This window comes from Gekko japonicus, unplaced genomic scaffold (genome assembly GCF_001447785.1).
Source record: "Gekko japonicus isolate JY-2015 unplaced genomic scaffold, Gekko_japonicus_V1.1 scaffold2242, whole genome shotgun sequence".
Taxonomy (NCBI): Eukaryota; Metazoa; Chordata; class Lepidosauria; order Squamata; family Gekkonidae; genus Gekko; species Gekko japonicus.
In genome coordinates, this window is record NW_015175430.1 from 67,391 (window position 1) to 86,896 (window position 19,506).

The 19,506-nt window shown below is 42.3% G+C and overlaps 1 protein-coding gene across 1 annotated transcript in view; it reads left to right on the top strand.

Moving 5' to 3' along the window:
* Positions 1–16,851, top strand: part of EGF (epidermal growth factor) — a 78,932-nt gene extending 62,081 nt beyond the window's left edge. Inside the window, exons 17-21 of the mRNA XM_015425830.1 lie at positions 4,415–4,556; positions 6,693–6,857; positions 10,847–10,958; positions 15,205–15,307; positions 16,005–16,851. Coding sequence (XP_015281316.1) covers positions 4,415–4,556; positions 6,693–6,857; positions 10,847–10,958; positions 15,205–15,307; positions 16,005–16,009 — 527 coding nt within the window. The 3' untranslated portion in view covers positions 16,010–16,851. The remainder of the gene's footprint in view (positions 1–4,414; positions 4,557–6,692; positions 6,858–10,846; positions 10,959–15,204; positions 15,308–16,004) is intronic.
* The last annotated feature ends 2,655 nt before the right edge of the window (positions 16,852–19,506 follow it).

Consider the following 19,506-nt stretch of genomic DNA (forward strand, 5'->3'; position numbering starts at 1 on the left):
TTCTTCTTCTTCTTCTTCTTCTTCTTCTTCTTCTTCTTCTTCTTCTTCTTCTTCTTCTTCTTCTTCTTCTTCTTCTTCTTCTTCTTCTACAACTAGATTTGAGTCCACCAGCACATGATATCTGGCAAAGGGAGCTTTGACACTCAAAAGCTCATACCCTGAAAATCTTGTTGGTCTCTGAGGTGCTCCTGGACTTGAATCTTGTTGTTCTACCGCAAACCAACATGGCTACCGTCAGAAATGATCATTTTTTACAAATGAATGATTTAAGTCTCAGAGTCTATATATTACCAACTTTAGGTGAGCTTACTAGCTGCAGTCCATTCTTTGGAAGGACTGGCTGAGCCATAGGTAACTTGGGCACATTGGATTACCATCCTGCACTCTACATGGGCCTTCTGTCAAAGAACAGCAGGATGCTTTGTGTTAGGGTTGCCAACTCCAATGTGAGAAATTCCTGGAGATTTGTGGCGCTGAGCCTGGGAAGGTTGGAGTTTGGGAAGGGGAGGGAGCTCAGCAGGGATGCCATGCAATAGAGTCCGCCCTTCAAAGCTTCCATTTCCCCCAGGGGAACCTGTTGGATCCTTTTAGCCCAGCAATGTCGCACAGCGGGAAATAAAGCAGACACAGACGTGTGTGTGTTTAGCTTATAGGAAAAAGAAAGTTTACTAGAAAAAATTAGGGAAAGGTTACATGGAAGAAAATAGCAACATCCTAACTAGTCTCCATCTTGCTTGTTTGCTTGCTAACATGCATGCAAGTTCTAAGTGTTCTGAGGCAGAGAACAAAGGAAAGGAAAGTTCTCCCCCAGTGATCCACCCCTGATGTACGTGCCAAACAGCAGTCGTTGCTTGATTTGGTAAGCCATCTTGAGCATTATTTGTATTAGAAAAGTAGGAAGTAAAGGCTTTACATAAATATTTTAACTCTTCAGTGCTGCATTCTTGGCCCTTATACTGTTTCCTGGAGCAATGGATGTCAATGTATGTGTAAATCACAGCAACCCTATATATATATAAAACACCCTAGTGTATTGGCCCCTGGGACTCCTTCAAATAGTGAAGGGTGGGGTATAAATCCAATCTCCTCCTCCTCCTCCTCCTGCTGCTGCTTCTTCTTCTTCTTCTTCTTCTTCTCCTCTGCTGGGATGCAGTGGAGGGCCTTCCATCGTTCTTGTCAAGACTTTCTGGTTTGAGACTCTTGTATTCTGCATTAATGACTTCCTCAGATTGTTACTGCTGTTTTTGTTATTATGAATGCTTATTGGGTGTTTTGTGTGTGTGGTGCTAAATGGTTTATCTGTTAGAATGTTTTATTACTGCTGGCTGCTGCTTTTGTCTGCCGCTGTAGGCTGTTTTAGAATTTATCTTATATGGCTGTTTTGCTTAATTTCACGTGTTGCAATTTTTAAGCAATTGTTTGGGAAGGGGAGGGAGCTCAGCAGGGATGCCATGCAATAGAGTCCGCCCTTCAAAGCTTCCATTTCCCCCAGGGGAACCTGTTGGATCCTTTTAGCCCAGCAATGTCGCACAGCGGGAAATAAAGCAGACACAGACGTGTGTGTGTTTAGCTTATAGGAAAAAGAAAGTTTACTAGAAAAAATTAGGGAAAGGTTACATGGAAGAAAATAGCAACATCCTAACTAGTCTCCATCTTGCTTGTTTGCTTGCTAACATGCATGCAAGTTCTAAGTGTTCTGAGGCAGAGAACAAAGGAAAGGAAAGTTCTCCCCCAGTGATCCACCCCTGATGTACGTGCCAAACAGCAGTCGTTGCTTGATTTGGTAAGCCATCTTGAGCATTATTTGTATTAGAAAAGTAGGAAGTAAAGGCTTTACATAAATATTTTAACTCTTCAGTGCTGCATTCTTGGCCCTTATACTGTTTCCTGGAGCAATGGATGTCAATGTATGTGTAAATCACAGCAACTCTCTCTATATAAAACCCTCAGAGAGGCAACGCTATATATATATCAAACCCCCTAGTGTATTGGCACTTTCTGTCTCTCCCATTGGCTGTGCTATGCACTCCAACAGCCATTGGGCTGTCAACCATGACTCAAGAGTACTTGCATGCCATTGGCTGGGTGCTGGCTCCTCTCCTCTTCCTCGTCCACTGACGACTTGGCCATTCCCTGTCTGAATAAACTAGCAAAACTGCTGTGGAGCTCACTTTCCCCTCAGTGGCTGTTGCTAGGCAACCAAGTTTGGTTCTGTCAGTAAAAAGGCAGGGGCAGGAGGCCTTTCCAGGCCTACTTTGGCCTTTGTGGGGAACTCATTGGAGCCAGGCTTGACTAGGGTTGCAAGCTCCCGGTTGGGAAATTCCTGGAGACTTTGTGATGGAGTCTACTGAAGCCAGAGCTTGGGGAGGGGAAAGGCCTCAGCTGAACAGAATGTCATAGAGTCCACCCTCCCTAGGAGAGTCAGAGTGGTGCAGCAGTTAGCACTTCAGAGCAGGGTCTGCTAGACCCAGGTTTTTGCTGTGGAAGCTGAGTGGGTGATTTTGGACCAGTCACAGACTTCCAGCCTAACCTACCTCACAGGGTTGTTGTGCAGATGAAAAGGGGGAGAGTAGAATTATGTGAGCTGCTTTGGTCCCCACTGTGGAGACTGTACTTTTCCTAGGCTGCAGGGAGGGGGGAGGAGATAGAAAGCTGAAGTCAGAGGGGCAGATAACAATACGTTTATGGTTGGCTAGGAAGGAGATAGGGTTGCTAATTCCTGGAGATTTGAGGGGTGGAGCCTGGAGAGAGTGGGGCTTGAGAGGGGTGGAACCTCAGACAGATACAATGCCATAGACTCCACCCTCCAAACCAGCCATTTCCTCCTGGGGAACATTTGTTGCCAATGTACAGGTGAGGGCTGGAGATCACTCAGAATTACAACTGTTCTTCAGATGACAGAGATCAGTTTTCCTGGAGAAAACAGTGCACTCTGTGTCATTATGTTCTGCTGAGATCACCACAGCAAATTGATGCTGAGTGCCCAAGGCCGGGGCACCTGCCCAGAGCTTCTTTTTAAGCTTGTTGTATTTATTTCCACAGCGGGTCTTATTCCTAGTATATCAATAAATCTGTCTGCATGTAGAATGACACTAAACAGCACAGGATTGGATCCTAATCCCCCCTGTCCACTCACCCTAGATGCCTCTGCTTACAGAAATGATGGAGAGCAATTTTTCCCAATTCTCCTCTCTCACTGTGGTCCCCCATTTTACTTCCCATTGTCTTCCTGGGAGGCAACATGGGGAGGGGGCTCATAGAAGACTACAGCAGGAGGGGGGAGGGGCAAGAAAGTTGCTGTTTATGCAGTGCAGCTCCACTTATGCTGCATAGGATCTAAACCATGGTTAGAGTGTTCAGAGGTGGGCTTGTGTGGTTTCCCCATGGCTGCTGGGTCTGCAGATACAGCATAGTAGCAATGGGGTTTCCACATAGCAGGTTTCTCCACATTTCCCCTGCCTGTTCCCTGGCAGCTGCCATTTTAAAATGTTATTTTATTTATAGACCACCTTTCACAATGAGACTCAAAGTGGATTACACAGTGTAAGTCAATGCAATCAACAAGGTAGGACATGTAATAAGCAATGTAATAGGACTGGTGGTGGAAAGTGCCGTCAAGTCACAGCTGACTTATGGTGACCCTGTAGGCTTTTCAAGGCAAGAGATATTCAGTGGTGGTTTGGTATTGTCTGCCTGCACACCACAACCCTGGTATTCCTTGGAGGTCTTCCATCCAAATACCAGCCAGAGCCAGCCCTGCTTAGTTTCCGAGATCTGACAAGATCGGGCTATCCTGGGCTATCCAGGTCAGTGCATAATAGGATTATGATTGTGGAAAGATGAAACACAGCAAAAACAATGCATAGAGTATTAGACATCATACAATTCAGAAATGTCATCCCTTGCCCAAGCTACTGCTACCCATAGAAAACAAGCTGAGGTAAACAACCTGTGTGCAAGGGACCTAAGTCAGCCAAGAATCACAAACACAAACTTTATGAGAGATCCCCTTCCCAATCCAACCTGACGAAGAGTTCTGGAGAACTTGAAAGTTTGTACTGTGTTGTGTTACAGTGATTAGTTTCTGTGTATTGTATTGCTTTTGTCTGAGGCTCATTGCCTAGTTATTTGGCCATTTCCCCTCAGGGCTTTGTCAGTCTTGTAGTATATACACAGTTCTTGCCTCCAGGTTATATGCCAGGTTTTCGTTCCTGCTGGGCTACCCCTTCCTCTTTGCTCCTAGAAACTGGATTACAAGCATTCTGGGACTGACAGCTGGCGAAAGCTCTGTGATGTTGCCACTTCTCCGTCAACCAGTGCCAGTGGATTTACCACGAAAATTCCATATTCGGTTGTAGTATAAATTGCATGTTTGCCCAAGCTGGTTTAAATCTTGTTCGATGCTGTGTTTCAGAACCTGTCATACAACCAACTGTAGCAACCAGTGAGGAGTCCACTTTGTCTGCACAAGATGGTACTGTTGGCTGCCCATCATCATACTGTCTCCATGAGGGAATCTGTGTTTATTTTTCCAGTCTGCAAGTTCATGCATGCCAGTAAGTACTGAACTCACTCAACAGGGTGGCTTAGTGATAATTTTTAACTCAGCCTAATCACATATGCATGGCCTTCCATTTCCTAAAACTAGTATAGTGTAGTGGTTTAAAGTGTCAGGCTAGGATCTGGGCAATCCAAGTTGGAATTCCCACTCTGCCATGGAGGTTTGTTGGGTGATCTTGGACCTGCCATTCACTCTCAGACTGACCTACCTCACAGGGTTGTTGTGAGGATAAAATGGAGGTGAGGGGAACAGTGTAAGCTGATTTGGGTCCCCACTGGGGTAAAGGTGGTTTATACATGAAGGAAATAAATAAATGTATAGTATCTTAAAGCCAGGCAGCTGCGGCGGCTTAGAGGTTAAGAAGCTGAGCTGCAGACTGGAAGGTCTGTAGCTCAGCAGTTTGAGACCCTAATGCTGCATGACAGAGTGAGCTCCCATCTCTGGCTCCAGCTCCTGCCAACCTAGCAGTTCGTAAGCAAGAAATTGCAAGTAGATAAATAGGTACCGCTTCGGTGGGAAGGTAACACTGTTCCATGAGCCTCAGCGTTTAGTCATGCCGGCCACATGACCACGGAAATGTCTTTGGACAGCGCTGGCTCTTCGGCTTTGAAATGGTGATGAGCATTGCCCCCAGAGTCAGGGCTTTCAAGCAAGGGAAACCTTATCTTAAAGCCATGCCAGCAGGTTGGTAGAGAGGGTAAAAGTGACTGAGTGCACTTATCCCATCTAATGCGTTGGTTTGCCCCATCTAGGATTTTTTAAAATGTGGCTTTTAAATTTATTTATTTATTTATTTAAAAATTATACCTGCCTTATCAAGCCAGCTATCAGATTTTTAGATCCTAGCCCTACATAAACCAATACACCTGGTTGGCTCTGTGTAATGTAGGTCTATGTATTTCCCCTTTGTTATGAAACACTTTTATAGGTATGTCTTTGTATCCTTTTTGCTGCATGCTGTAGGTATAAGCCATTCCATATGCTGACCCAGATTCACATGCGTATGTTTAAAATGTGTGGCTTTTCCCTTATTGTTATTGTTTTTACAATTGTACACTAGGTGGCAGTGTTTCATCATCCATGAACAAAGCATACTCATTCTATTCTGGGTTCAAGATACAAAGTGGTTACTATGCCTTATGTAGGATCTCCATTGTATGTCAAAATATATGACCTGCATTTAGTTGTCAACATACAGGTTTATTAAATGATGATACAAACCATACCAGGAGATTAAAAAAATTATGTAGTTATACTTCTGAATACAATGAGTAGTAGTTCCGCTTCCGCAGTTTGCTGAAACTTACCCTTGTCTGTTGTCCAGAAAAGTAAATTTAAAATGCTTCTAGCTTCATTTTTATCCACAGTTTGCAGTTGACTGTAGCCTTTCCTATGTAGCATGGTGAAAACTGGTCACACCAAGGTCTTACCCTGTGCTTACTGACCCTGATCAAAAGAACCACATAAGCACAGCAAAAGAAGGCTGAACTGAATACTTAAATTCACTTAATACTTTTGGTTATGTCATTCTATTCCATATGAGCTGGAATGACATTTTTTAATAATTAAGTATAAAAATGGGTTAGAATTTTTGATGAAACAAATCTTCATTAAATAGATTTGCCAATAAAATTTACAAATAAATAAAATATGATGTTTTCATTTAGAGAACTGAATAAATGCTCTTTATTAAATAAACTTGCAAATATTTTTTTAAAAAACCTGTAAATGAAATATATTTTCATACAGAGAGTTAAAAATGATTTGTTTATTATTAAATGCCAAGTCTAACACAATGCTGAATTGAGAATCTCTATCTATTGTGGGCAAGTTGTGCACAACATGCTGGGAAAGATTCTGAATTTTTTTTAAATCCACCCTAAAATAAGAATTTCAGCCCAATCAAAACCAATCTTTAAAAAATCCAAATTATTGTAAACCCCCAAATAACTTGCACAGCTTTAGTCCAGTAAGTTTTCACTTCCTATCGAAGCAAGTGTTCTTCATGGTTCTGGATGATCCCAAATATGACAGTTTCCTAAGGATTACAGTGGATGAAGTCATGCCAACATGGTGACATTTGTTCTTTCCATTATTGGCTACAGTATTCGCTTCACTTGTTTTTTGACAGCTGTGCAAAAGGCTACTTGGGAGAGCGCTGTCAGTTCAGCGACTTGGAGTGGTGGGAACAGCAACATGTGAAGCAAACCAAGAAGCGGAATCTCACGACTGCTTTTAGCTCGGCTCTGTTACTCCTGGTCCTTCTCTTTGGAGCTGGAGCTGTCTACTGCTACAGGTAGAACTGCCTGAAAAGCATATCTGAGTTTCTGTGTTTGAGATTTTTGTTATTTCTACGGCCGCTTTTAAAAATGTATTTTGCTTGTCATTTACTATAATCATGCCGGGAGGGTGTGTCGGTGCCAGATAATTTACCTTGGAATGATGAATTCCAGTATGTTCTCTAGAGCTCCCTCCCCCATGAACTCTCATGATAGATTTCACATGAACACATGAAACTGCCTTATACCGAATCAGACCCTTGTTCCATCAAAGTCAGTATTGTCTCCTCAAACTGGCAGCGGATCTCTGGGGTTTCAGGTTGAGGTCTTTCACATCATCTCCTGCCAGATCTTTTAACTGGACATGCTGGGGATAGAACTTGGGGCCTTCTGCACCTCAAGCGGATGCTCTACTACTCAGCTACAATCCTTCCCTTTTGATTGTAAATAACTGTGCCCTCCCCAGCATGTTATTGATAATATAAAAAGCTCTCGTATGAATGATGGCATCATCACAGCATTTCAGATGCACCCTCGGATCATTGGATCAGTGTATACTTTTCTAGGTACATGTAGCACAAAATGTACACAAGAGTATGTATCCCTTGGAATACAGAGGCACCAGTCTATGTTTCTAAATTAGACTCCAAGGCAATGTATTCCCCTTGATGTGTGAAAGTCAGAGCTACAGTACTCAGTTTCAGCTGTGAGTTTTTGTACTGGGCTCAACCCCAGACCCACCAGAATCTGCTGGGCTTGGAGCTGAAATCTGCCAGAAAAACCACTGGGCTCAGTTCCTCGATCCTCCATCTGCCCGGCTTCACCAGTCTGGGATGTCAGCTTCAGGCTTTTCCCAGGTACCAATTTTTTTTTAATTTCCTTTTTTTTTTAAATTTTATGTTGGCAAAACCTACTTTGGCAGATCTCTTTCCTTAAAAAGCATGTCAGCTTCTCATTCCAAGTTTCTAACTGGCAAAGAGCGCTTAAAAACTGGCTGATGGGTGTGGGGGAAGGTCCTTGGAATAAAGGGCTGTGCCAGGGGCCAGATGGAAAGCATCTTGAGGACAGATTGGGCTTCCAGTTGTTCCTTCCCAATTTATGGCATGTGCAGTATTTAGACTGCGTGTTGGTAAATATTCAGAAATCAACAATAGGGTGGTGCTGTTAATCAAAACCAAAAAGTGGGTGGTGGTGTAGAAAATGATGTTGCTAGGCATGATGGGAAAATCCAGACAATTGTAGATTTCAGTGGTCCTCAGAGAAAACACTGGATTATGCAGATTTAGTTTTAAGTTTTACCACTTGCAAAAAAAACAACAACCCACAACTCAACTGTATCAAACTTCAAAGGAATGGCAGCTGTCCTTTAGAAAACATACAACTATCAGTAATTTGGGCCTTTCTCGTGTGCTAACCAGAACACACCAATCTTTTGTAAGGTTGATTGCAGATGTAGTAGTATTTCTGTTAACAAAACTGGAGATGGATTTTAGCTAGACACAATAGAAGCCAAACTGAGTAGAGTTATCTAGTGGGGTATGGACTCTCCATAAGCAAAGTCCTGTTATTAGGTAGAAGTAGTTTTCTCCACTTGTACAGTTAAATTTCTCAGGAGTGACAAAAATTGTAGGGAGTTCTGATCATCTGTTAAAAAGCCACCTTTTGAAGAACTCAGGGGATATCAAAAGCTTGGTCACAATTTGGTGACATTTAATTGGTCATGTCACTGTTCTGCATTTTGGTAACAGATCGTTGTGGTTACCTACAGATTTGATATCTGGAAATGCTGAAGTTGTAGTTCATGGATTCTGTCATATGGTTTGGAACTCCCCATTTAAAGTCAATTGCAGATGCTTGTTCTTCTCCCACTTCCCAAGTGAACTTACAGGGAAAATACAGGGGACAGAGCTTTCAAATCTCGCATTAAAGTGATCATGTTAGCAACACGGGAACTATTGGTGGCTTCTATAATTAGGGCTCCTTGATTCACGGACTCTTATTGATTTATTTTTTTTTGTGACGACCTATTCCCATTTAAAACCCAAACGTTTAAAAAAGAGTCATAGTTTTGCCCTGATTTACTTTCCTCCTTTTCCAAATGGTTTTGATCAATAGAGCTGTTTATTCTGAAAGCAAGTTTTCAATTACATGCTTGGCTAGGTTTGTACTACAGCTATTAGTAGCCCCACACCATCAAGATGAAACCACTGATCTAAATCCCCCTTTAACAGGAGCCCAGAAACCAATATTTGGATTAGAGTTGCTATTTCATTTTTACTCCTACTTGGCTATATTTTAAGACATATTGATTAAGTTCCATGAGCAGGTCAGTAAAAGACCTTCTCTTCATCCATAAAACATAAACTCATATTGCCCTTTAATGTGAGGCTTGCAGGAATTAAAGGGGAAAAAAACTAACAAGCTGCTGCCATGAGGCTTTTTATAAGACCTCCTTCAATCTCTCCTTCCTCCCCTTAACTATATTTACTTGTTCAGAACATTTATCATGTAGAGTGTGGAAGGGTAAACCTCTGTGTCATTGAAGTTAATAAATATGTTTAAAAAGTAATAATAATTATATAATGTTTTCTGCTTGTCCACAGTAATTCACACACATCATCTTGATCATCCTTACAAGCAACACTATAAAATAAATCAGTTCTACTTTAATTCAGATGGAGCACCTTTGTGTATCTAGGCTGAGGGACAGGAGCAATGGAAGTAAACCAAATGGTGCTAATCCAGAGAGAGCAAATCACACTTAATTCTATGCACAATTATTTGAGGGTGTGCCTCACTGAAACCAGCAGTCTGGCCTTCTGTAAACATTTATGGGATTAGGCTTCACATTACTTTGAATTTACCAGGTCACCCTTCTGTAGTCATGACTTAGTCTTCCTTGGACTGGGGCCCAGATGAAGGAAGGACATACCATATTTCACAAGTCAATGCCATGGGTAGTTATTAGAGCAGAGAGGTCTCTGGTTTTGAACTTTTTTATTGGCATAGTATAGTGGTGCCCTGACCCGTGGGCCCAGGCTAGTCTGATCTTTTTAGATCTTTGAAGCTAAGCAAGGTCACCCTGGCTAGTATTTGGATAAGAGACCACCAAGGAATTCCAGGGTCACTATGCAGAGGCAGGCAGTGGCAAACCACCTCTGGACATCTCTTGCCTTGAAAACCCCACAGGGTTACTCTAAGTCTGCTGTGGCACGAGGGCGCTTTACACCACCGGAATAGCGGTAAAATAGGTGAGCTAAAGTTTGTGGTGTCTTAGGCAAGCTGCATTCTCTCAGCTTCCACACCCCCCCCCCATCTGCAATGTTTTTATAATAGTCAGCTAACTTTCAGGGCTGTCCTACTGTGCCAATGTACATGAACCACTTTGAACACTGAAGGTCCTATATAAATGCAAAGTATTCGATTTATTCCGGAGCACCTATAGCCCGCCTTTTTTAAGAAGATGAATTATTAATTAAAAACGAGAACAGCATCCTCCTCCTCATCCCTTGTACCTCCAGACAGACATGCTGTGACTTCTGTAACTGGGCATAGGTGCGCAAGAGGTATGACTAACATGTAACTGTCAGTCTGAGCACGGCACATTTGAAAAATAGGTGCTTTCCTAACTGTGCAGTCCTGACCCAAGTTATCCCCTTCTAAGCCCGTTGACTTCGATGGACTTCCAAGGGCACAGTTCCACTCACGGTCGTACTTGTAAGCTGTTCAGCTAGTAGTGTTTTTTAGTGTGACGTGGCCTAGTGTTCACCGCCTCATAACCTCATGAGAATCCTTGCTACTCCTTCATGTATGGCTCAGCAGAGCTTTACTGTACTGCTTGGGCACTGCTGCCTGGAACAGGATGGGGCCTCCTCTGTGATTTCAGTTTTGTAACGGTGAAGCAGAGTTCAGCTGTCAAAACAAATAAGGCCTTTGCACCGAATTGCCTGGGCAGTGTCCCTTCCTCCAGAGGGCATTTTATCTCTGTGAGCTTTTTCTTTCACAGTCGACAGCAGAGGTTTTGCAAGAAGGATCCCTGTGCAGAAGTAATGAAAGATGCCAGAGGCAGCGGCGGCGCTGACAGGGAGAACACGAAGCCCACAAGCAACGATCCATTGGTAATTCCATAGAAATGTGAAGTGGTGAGAGAAGTGGGAAGGATCAAAGGACATTAGGGATCCACTTGAGATTATCAGGCACATAATTCACATCTTTAGTATATTAAATAACCACTGGGGTCATCAAGCACTTTGCTACGGAGCCCAGTTCCTCTTACCTCACTGCTATGCTATCCTTCCGAGTTCACAGCTGCCCGAATGTGTTGCAAGCAGGAGATGGTGTTATTGTTAGCTCTGAACACAACAGTTGGAGGGATGTGTTCTAAATTAGGGAATACCAACGTAATGACATGGGATATCAGTGACTGGTTCTCCCAGTGGGGATGGAAACGGGGCTTCGTTCCCTAGAGACCCAGGCTGCAGTCCTGCAACCAGTTATGCCTGCTTGCTCCCATCCGGGTCAGGAGGCTTTTGCATGCATGGCAAGGGGTAGAATTGCAGTCCAAGTGTTCTGCATACTGCCAGGGGATCTTTGGATCTGAGGAGGTGGGAATGCCTTTGTATCAGGGATAGCTTTGTTTATTTGGGCAGCTAAGGAATGCAGCACAGGGAATGAGAAATGACCCAACTGAGATCTCCTTATGCGACTCATTATGTTTCACAGGGGACCCAACTGTGTACCTTTCCCTGTCAGGGTAAAGCTGCCTTTGCATTGTTTGCAGTTTGCTGGGCAATAGGTGGAATGCATCATTTGTAAATGCCTATAGAGTTCCTCAAAGGAGAAGTGTGTGTTAGAACCGCAGTCAGCTTGTGCATTCACACCCATGTGGAACTGATGAGGCTGCATCAGCTGTTGCTACAGTTAATCCCAGCTGCTAACATAATTTTCATTGAGTACAGAGGTTAATTAAATATCTAAATAGTGGACTGAGACAATAAATCAAATTTAGCCTAATCTGTTGTGGTATGCGTGTTCATTGTTGGTTCTGTCATGGGCATTCGCTTTGCCTGATGTTGTACAGATGTGTTTTGTGAAGTGACTAGTTGCAGCTGATAGAATCCAAAACTGTGAAATTCTAAGGTGAAAGAAAGGAGGATATGTTAATTTATTTAGAAAATGTATGTATCACCTCTCCAGAGGTAGCTTGCAGCTAAAACAATACAATCAAATCAAACAAGCCATTATTTTAGTCTAGAAAGTCAATGTTGCACATTAACTTTTAGGTCAAAAATAAAAAGTTAATATATGAAGGAAAAAATATTATTCCTGAATTTAAAAGAAGGGAAATGCACAAATTTTAAAAGAGAAGAGAAGAAGAGAAGAGACTGGATTTATACCCTGCCCTTCACTACCCAAAGGTGTCTCAGAGCGGCTTACAAACTCCTTTCCCTCCCCCTCCTCACAACAGGTACCCTGTGAGGTAGGTGGGGCTGAGAGAGCTCTTGACAGAAACTCCTCTTTTTCAAGAACAGCTCTTATCAGAACTACGGCTAGCCCAAGGTCATCCAGCCAGGTGCAAGTGGAGGAGTGGGGAATCAAACCCGTTTCTCCCAGATTAGAGCCCGCGCACTTAACCACTACACCAAACTGGCTCTCATTTAAAAAAACAGGCTAAATTAAAATTCATTGAAAAGTCAACAGACTTGCTTCTTGATTATCCTGACAACTGAATTAATTGTGATTGTTTGAATTTTAAGAGTAGCTGAAATATATTTGGCAATAGCCAAAATCGTGCAAATTTCATTCACAGACAGGAGAGAACAGTATGTGATAATCATCTGAATAGTTGGAGACTGTTACAAGAAATGGGGTTATTAGGAGAGCTCTTGAACTACCATAGGAAATGGCATGATAAGAAAAAGCATGTTATGGTTTCAGGGACCTGAAGCCCACATGGACAAATCCTTTGGCCATGTGGGGTGTTGGAAAACCTAAAATTGAAAAGGCCTAAAGGTTGGAAAGGTCTAAAATTGGTAGTGTATTAAAATAGGCCAAGGAGAAAAAATAGTGGTATGAGGGAACACTAAGAAAGTGAAGATACTTATTTTTTTGGCAAAGATGTTGAGTCCATAAAGCCCAAATGCAATAGAGAGCAAATTTGTTTGGCATTTGTTATAAGATATTCCCCTTTGAGTAATTCAACATTTTTTTTAAAAAATCAAAATACAAGCTTTAATAAGCCCTCGCTCATTCAAGCCTGGAATAGAAAAACCTAGTTATGCAATTTTGGAGTCCAACAGCTGGCTCCAAGCACTAACGAAAGAATCAGAGCACAACCAGAGCAAAAGCGGCAGAAGAGATTCTGAGAGATGTAAAACTAATCTGAATTTTATGGCAGCAAACCAAGCAGTAGTGGTGAGCTGTTTTAAGAACATAAGAACATAAGAGATGCCAATGTTGGATCAGGCCAAAGGCCCATCTAGTCCAACACTCTGTCACACAGTGGCCAGAAATACCAGTGCCATCAGGAGGTCCATCAGTGGGGCCAGGACATTAGAAGCCCTCCCACTGTTGATCCCCCCAAGCACCAAGATGACAGAGCATCACTTGCCCCGGAGTCCCTATCTATACCTTGTGGCTAATAGCCACTGATGGACCTCTGCTCCATATGCTTATCTAATTCCCTTTTGAAGCCGTCCATGCTTGTAGCCGCCACCACTTCCTGTGGCAGTGAATGCCATGTGTTAATCACTCTTTGGGTGAAGAAGTACTTCCTTTTATCCGTTCTAACCCGACCGCTCAGCAATTACATGGAGTGCCCACGAGTTCTTGTATTGTGAGAAAGGGAGAAAAGTACCTCTTTCTCTACCTGCTTTTTGTACCAGCTTCTAATCAAGGAACTGTTGATGACATAGATCTGGGATTACCAAACAGTGCTTGAAGAAAAGATGGTTGGATATTTTCCATATTGGACCCCAAAGCTTAGATCCAGATGGGGACTCCCATGAGAGTTGGGCTGTAATTTTTGCCTGAAACACCTGTAAAGCTGATGGAAGATGTTGTCCACCAAGAAAGAAGACAAATCTTTTGGACAGCTGCCATGTTGGACCTAGTTTTTGCTAAGATATGGAATCCATTAGAGAGAGGCATGGAACACTACATGTAGGTAATTAAATGAGTAGTCCTGCTTGAGCTAATGATTATCAAGGGGCCAGGACAATGGATGGTGCTGTTTAGATTTAGAAAAAAAAATCATCACTTCGGATTTATGAGAATTTATTGGAGAAATTTGGCAGCACAGCAGAGTGAAAAGGTTGCTAAGACCCGCCACATACCCACTGCTGAGGGAGAAAGTAGAACAGCATTGTCAGAAAAAAGGAGAATTGGAACTAGATGACCCACCAGTTCAGGGGTATGCAAGTCCTCCAGGGATTCTTTTGTGATGGTACTCACTGGCAATGAGTACTGGCACCTGTTTGAGGGGGCTTTCCCAAGTCCTGAGGGAGGAATTGGTGGAAATTGGTATAATCAATATACCAACACCTTAAAAAAGGGAGCAAAAAGCACCAAAACCATCCAAGAAGCCATTGAAAAGAATGAAAGGCATAAAAATTATATGAAGCAAATGATGAGCAGCCTACAATAATAGTCATAAAACAGTCCTCAGGATAGAGGCACAGCTAAAAATGATGGAAAGAAGGCTGGGTAAAATGAAATGTTTTGGCCCGATGCCTAAAGGAAAAGGGGTGCCAGGTGAGTCTCAATGGGGAGGGCATTCCAAAGGCAAGGTGCTGCCACTGAAAAAGCCCCGTCTTTAGTCACCAGCCACCAGCCACCTCCCCTCTGCAGGTTGAGGCATAGAAATCAGGGCTTGAGAAGTTCTTTTAATGTTGAAGAAACTCAGTAGGAAAGAGGGAAATGTTTGTACAGCACTGTTCATATGAGTTTTACAATATGGGCCTTCTGCAACTGGAGGTGTTTGAGGGCATGCTGTAAACTTAGTATAGCTTGAGGCTGTTGTGCAAGTCTCTTTGTAACGGTTGCTAGTAGGAATCCAAGGTGATCTAAGCCCATTAACTTCAATAGATGTAGAAGAGCAAAACTCTGTTCCGGATTAGTCTGTTAGTTATGCAACTTCCATACGTTTCAGTAAATCCTGCACATATAGCCTTTAAGTAGATATGACTCTGGCTCTCACTAGGCCTTTGTACCTTGTCATCATCAAGTTTATTGTATTAGCCATTGGCCATAACAAAGCATAAATACAAACACAATCCTTATACATCACATTAAATTATCCCTTCACTAACTTGCGCTGAATCATAACCTTAATCTTATCTTTTTTGTACCTTGTCTCTTTTGCAGTTAATTGTTGTAGTGGAATGTGATGACCACATCAAAGAGAGACCTGTTGAACTGAAAGACCATGAGACAGAAGATCTTGGCTATCTCTGCCTCTCAGAACCATGTAAGTGTTATCTGTAGTGGAATTCCTTGCCTGGTAAGTTCAGCAGCAAGAAGAACAGGGTGACCCTTCCTCATCTCAGCAATAAAGTGTTGATAGGTAGCTGACTTGTAGAACCACAAGATCCCAACCTGTATGGAGCATGAACAACATGTGAAGCAGTTTGTCTACAGTGGATCCCATCTGGATTTGGATGGTTTTGACTACACTGCTGGTTGATGCCACCTTAAAATGTGGTCAGCCGAACCACTTCACGCATACTGTTTTCTATGTAGTTTGGCTTCTGCACAGTTTAGTTTCTCTCTCTGATGGTCATTTCAAAAATTACATAGCAGTTTATAAGGTTTGCAGAAGTGAATGCCCTGGAGAGCTACGTCTTTTATGCATTCTCGGATGTAACTCTTAGTTTCCCCCCCATGAAGCACTGATTGGCCCTTCCTCGATCCAGGAGAATAACAATTGCATTTTGATCCCACCTTTCATACCAGGAGCTCAGGTCATCATTCATGGTTCTCCCCTTCCGCATTTTATGATCACAACATAAGAGAGAATGACTGGCCCAAGTGAGCTTCATGACTGAATGATTTCCTCCAACACCAGCAGCTACACTACACTGGCTATTGTGAGATCCCTTCTTGTCCGCCTTTGCAGGCTTATTGATCCCGTTTACTCCATGTACCTTTTTTTCTTTTTTGTCCAGCTTGAGCTACAGAAACCTTGACTCACCACTTCCTGAAAAAGAAACAATCAGACAGGCCTCTCTCAGCGTCAGGCTCAAGTAGCCGGAAGATCCAGTCTTGTAAATCAGATGGTGACTTTCAGCAGCTTCAATGGCATGCCTGCCCTAAGCCCCTTTTGGAAAATAGCTTTCTCGGTCTCCAGTCCCATGCAGTCAGCAAATGCAGGCAGTTTAAAGACCCTTTCTGCTAAGCTGGACACTGGGAGGTCTAATTAGGTAGGGGAAATGTGTAATCTCTGGAAACAGCATTTAAAAGAACACGGAGGAGGCACACAGGCAAATGCTATGCTGCCCACTCGCACTGTACATGCCGGAAGCACTGGGAATATTCTTGATATGATCTCTCTGTGTTAATACATTCTTTATACTACTTCAAAGGCTAGCTGCACTAACTTCAGCCAGCAGGTAAATGGACACCAGAGAACACTAGCGGTTATGATTCATTTGAATTATCCTCTGAATTATGTTATTATAACAAACATCTGCATATATAGTATAGGAAAAACTATGGCAGGGAGAGAATACTGTAATTAAGGGGTCTCCAACTTCTAGTCTGAAATAATCCAAATAAAACAGCATACTATCCCAGAATCTGATGGGATCTGGGAACTCAATCTGGAGCCATCAAGAAATGAACACTGGAGCTTCTTCAGTGGCAGTTCAGTGTGTATTCCTGCAGACCCTTTTTTGTTGTTGCAAGGGTGGCTTCTGAAAAAGGTTCTTACCATTGGCCACCATCAGGTACAACTTCAGTGACAAAATTTCCTACATCAGTGATCGCTGGGAACAGGAGTTCTTGTCTCAGTCTTCATTAAACAAACCAGGAAGGTCTGAGTGAAGCAGTTATCTTGCAATGAAAAAATACAGTTGTTTAAAAAACAAAAAAGATGTTTGGCTGGCATTGCCTGTTCTCCTTCTGAACCAGGCAGAAGGACAGTTCTTATTATTTTTAAAAAGGAAATAGTATATTAATCAAAGTCCATAAACTGAAGGCACATACCCTGAAAACAGTATGTTTCTTCATATTTATTGCACCATCTGTCAGCATGGTACAGGGCTCCAACAGGTTATTGATAAGGCCATCTTAAGGTGGTATCCCATCTCCTGCACTAATCAGGGCATAGCCATATGTCTTGTAGCAACTGCTTGAAGCACTCCACTTGAGGCCAGCTTAGAGAACTTTGGTTGTATGTGTTTACAGTGTACTCTGCATAGAAACAAAAGAAAACATGATCCTTTAGGGCCTTCTGAATGAGAGGAGACTTTCCCAATCTTTAATGAGAGCTTATTAAAGGGGAAAACCCCAATCCTAGATGAAAATCAATTTTGGCACTGGTTATTATCTGAAGTTGTTTGCCTATATTGCCTCCATAAAATCTGTAAACTTGCTTGTATTAAAAAAAGAGACTTTTTTTGTATAATTATCAGATAAGGATTTCCAGATTACATTTTAACACAGAAATTAAAACTAACAGACTTCAGAAATTTAGTATTCTATAGCTGCTTTTTAGTCTTGGGGTGGGATTATTTTGCAGTGGTATATTTTTTAAAAATACTTTTTACTAGGATCTTAATGTTTAGTCAGCTAATTTTTTATCAACTAAATCAGAGAGCAGTTAATTTTTTTTAAAATTATGCTTCGCACAATATAGTGGATGGCTGGCACCATTTTAGAGGACATTACAAAAAGGCACAATACCATTTGTATTGATAACAGCAAAAAGACAAGGACAGTCCTTTTGTAAATATAAGATAACTACTATGAAAACTCCCGGAAAAGAAAACATAGCAGTCCAAAACAGTCAATGGGTGCTGTCAGACGTGTATTTTAATTTGCTGTTGCTCCACCTCTAATTGATCCAGAGTATTTTGGAACAGAGAATACTGATCCTTCTAAGCACTCTTCAAAGCACTCTTGCCCCGTTCTTGAGCGATCAGATGCATATCAAACCCAGCAACCAAGGAGTGTTGCTGTTGGCCATTTTTTAAAATAGTTTCTCCCTTGAACATGCACTGCTATGCCTCCTGGGATATGTAATTCATGGGGCCATTGGCCATTTTTTAAAAAGTTAGTCCACTGGGCATGCACACAAGTGCTGATCAACCTGCTGGGACGTATAGTCTCCCTCTCTAAACTTTTCAATTTACCCCTTCCCCAAAGCACAGGAAAAAGCAGAAGTACAGGGGAGTTTTTATTTGAAAGTATTTATGAAGAAAACAAAGTTTAGAGCAGCCCCTTGGGGGCGGAGAGAGAGAGGTGTGGACATGCAGTTGAGCACACTTTTCTAACTAGTAAAAAAAGTGGCAGCTGAAAAGAGACCAGTCAGACCTGCCTGACAGCTTGGGTGCACAACAGAGTGATCAGACAACAGGAAGTCCAGTTTGAAACCAGCTCAGCCAAAAAGGGCCAGACTTTCACAGGTATCAAATAAACACACAGTGTGTGTGTGTGTGTGGGGGGGGTAGGACACAGACAACTGGGGCACAACAGATAGATGTTTCTGTCTGATCGTGCATTTTAAATCCATAAGGGTACAGCAATGGCAACGGATTAAACTACACGTCTGATCATAGCCAATGTGTAAACAGTATAAACACAGTAGAAACTAATGGTTCAGAGGCTTATTGTTCCATTTTGATATTTTCTTCAAAAACTACTTTGCATAATAAACATTCAGTCTTGTTAATCTGTAAGAAACAGAAAATCAGCAACTACAACCAAAGTACTATATACGTTTCCACATTCCACCAAAAGAAATATAAAATTTACAGTTTCTATCAGTCATAATAGAAGGAGAGAATATACATAAACACACATCTTTAATAACAAAAGTAAAATACAAACCAGTCAGTAGGATTACATGTACACAAAGTGAAAAAATATATTTTAAAAATTTATTTCCAGTTGTCAGAGGTGTCTCCCCTTTCCTTTTTACCGTCTTAGAAGAGCCATTCCCTCTTATTTTTTAATCGTGTCTTTCCTCCACAGAGCTCAAGATGACATACATGGTCTCTCCAGTTCCTCATAACAAATCCTCTGAGTAGATTAGGCTGCAAGATGTTATCACTATTCAACAGAAGTCCAATGGCATCTTAAAGACAAACAACATTTTCCCAGCATGAGTTTTTTAATCTGAGGAAGTGAGCTCTGACTCATGAAGGCTGATGCTGGAATAAATAGTGATAATCTTTAAGGCCTCAATGGACTTCTGTTTTGTTTTGCAGTACTGCTATCCCTCTGAAATAGCCAAGACTGTCAAATCAGTATCATGGCAGAGTGGGGATTTCAGCCAAGGGCTCTCTGGCAGGGGTCATTTGGGGGGGGGACGCGGGGGGACGCCATCCCCCCGGGTGAGGTGCGGGAGGGCGGGGCCTGGAGCTCCCTGCTGGTGCCCGCTGGAGGTCGCCACCGGCTGTGGGGAGGACACACTTCCGGTGATGTCAGGGGGTGTGGCATATGCTA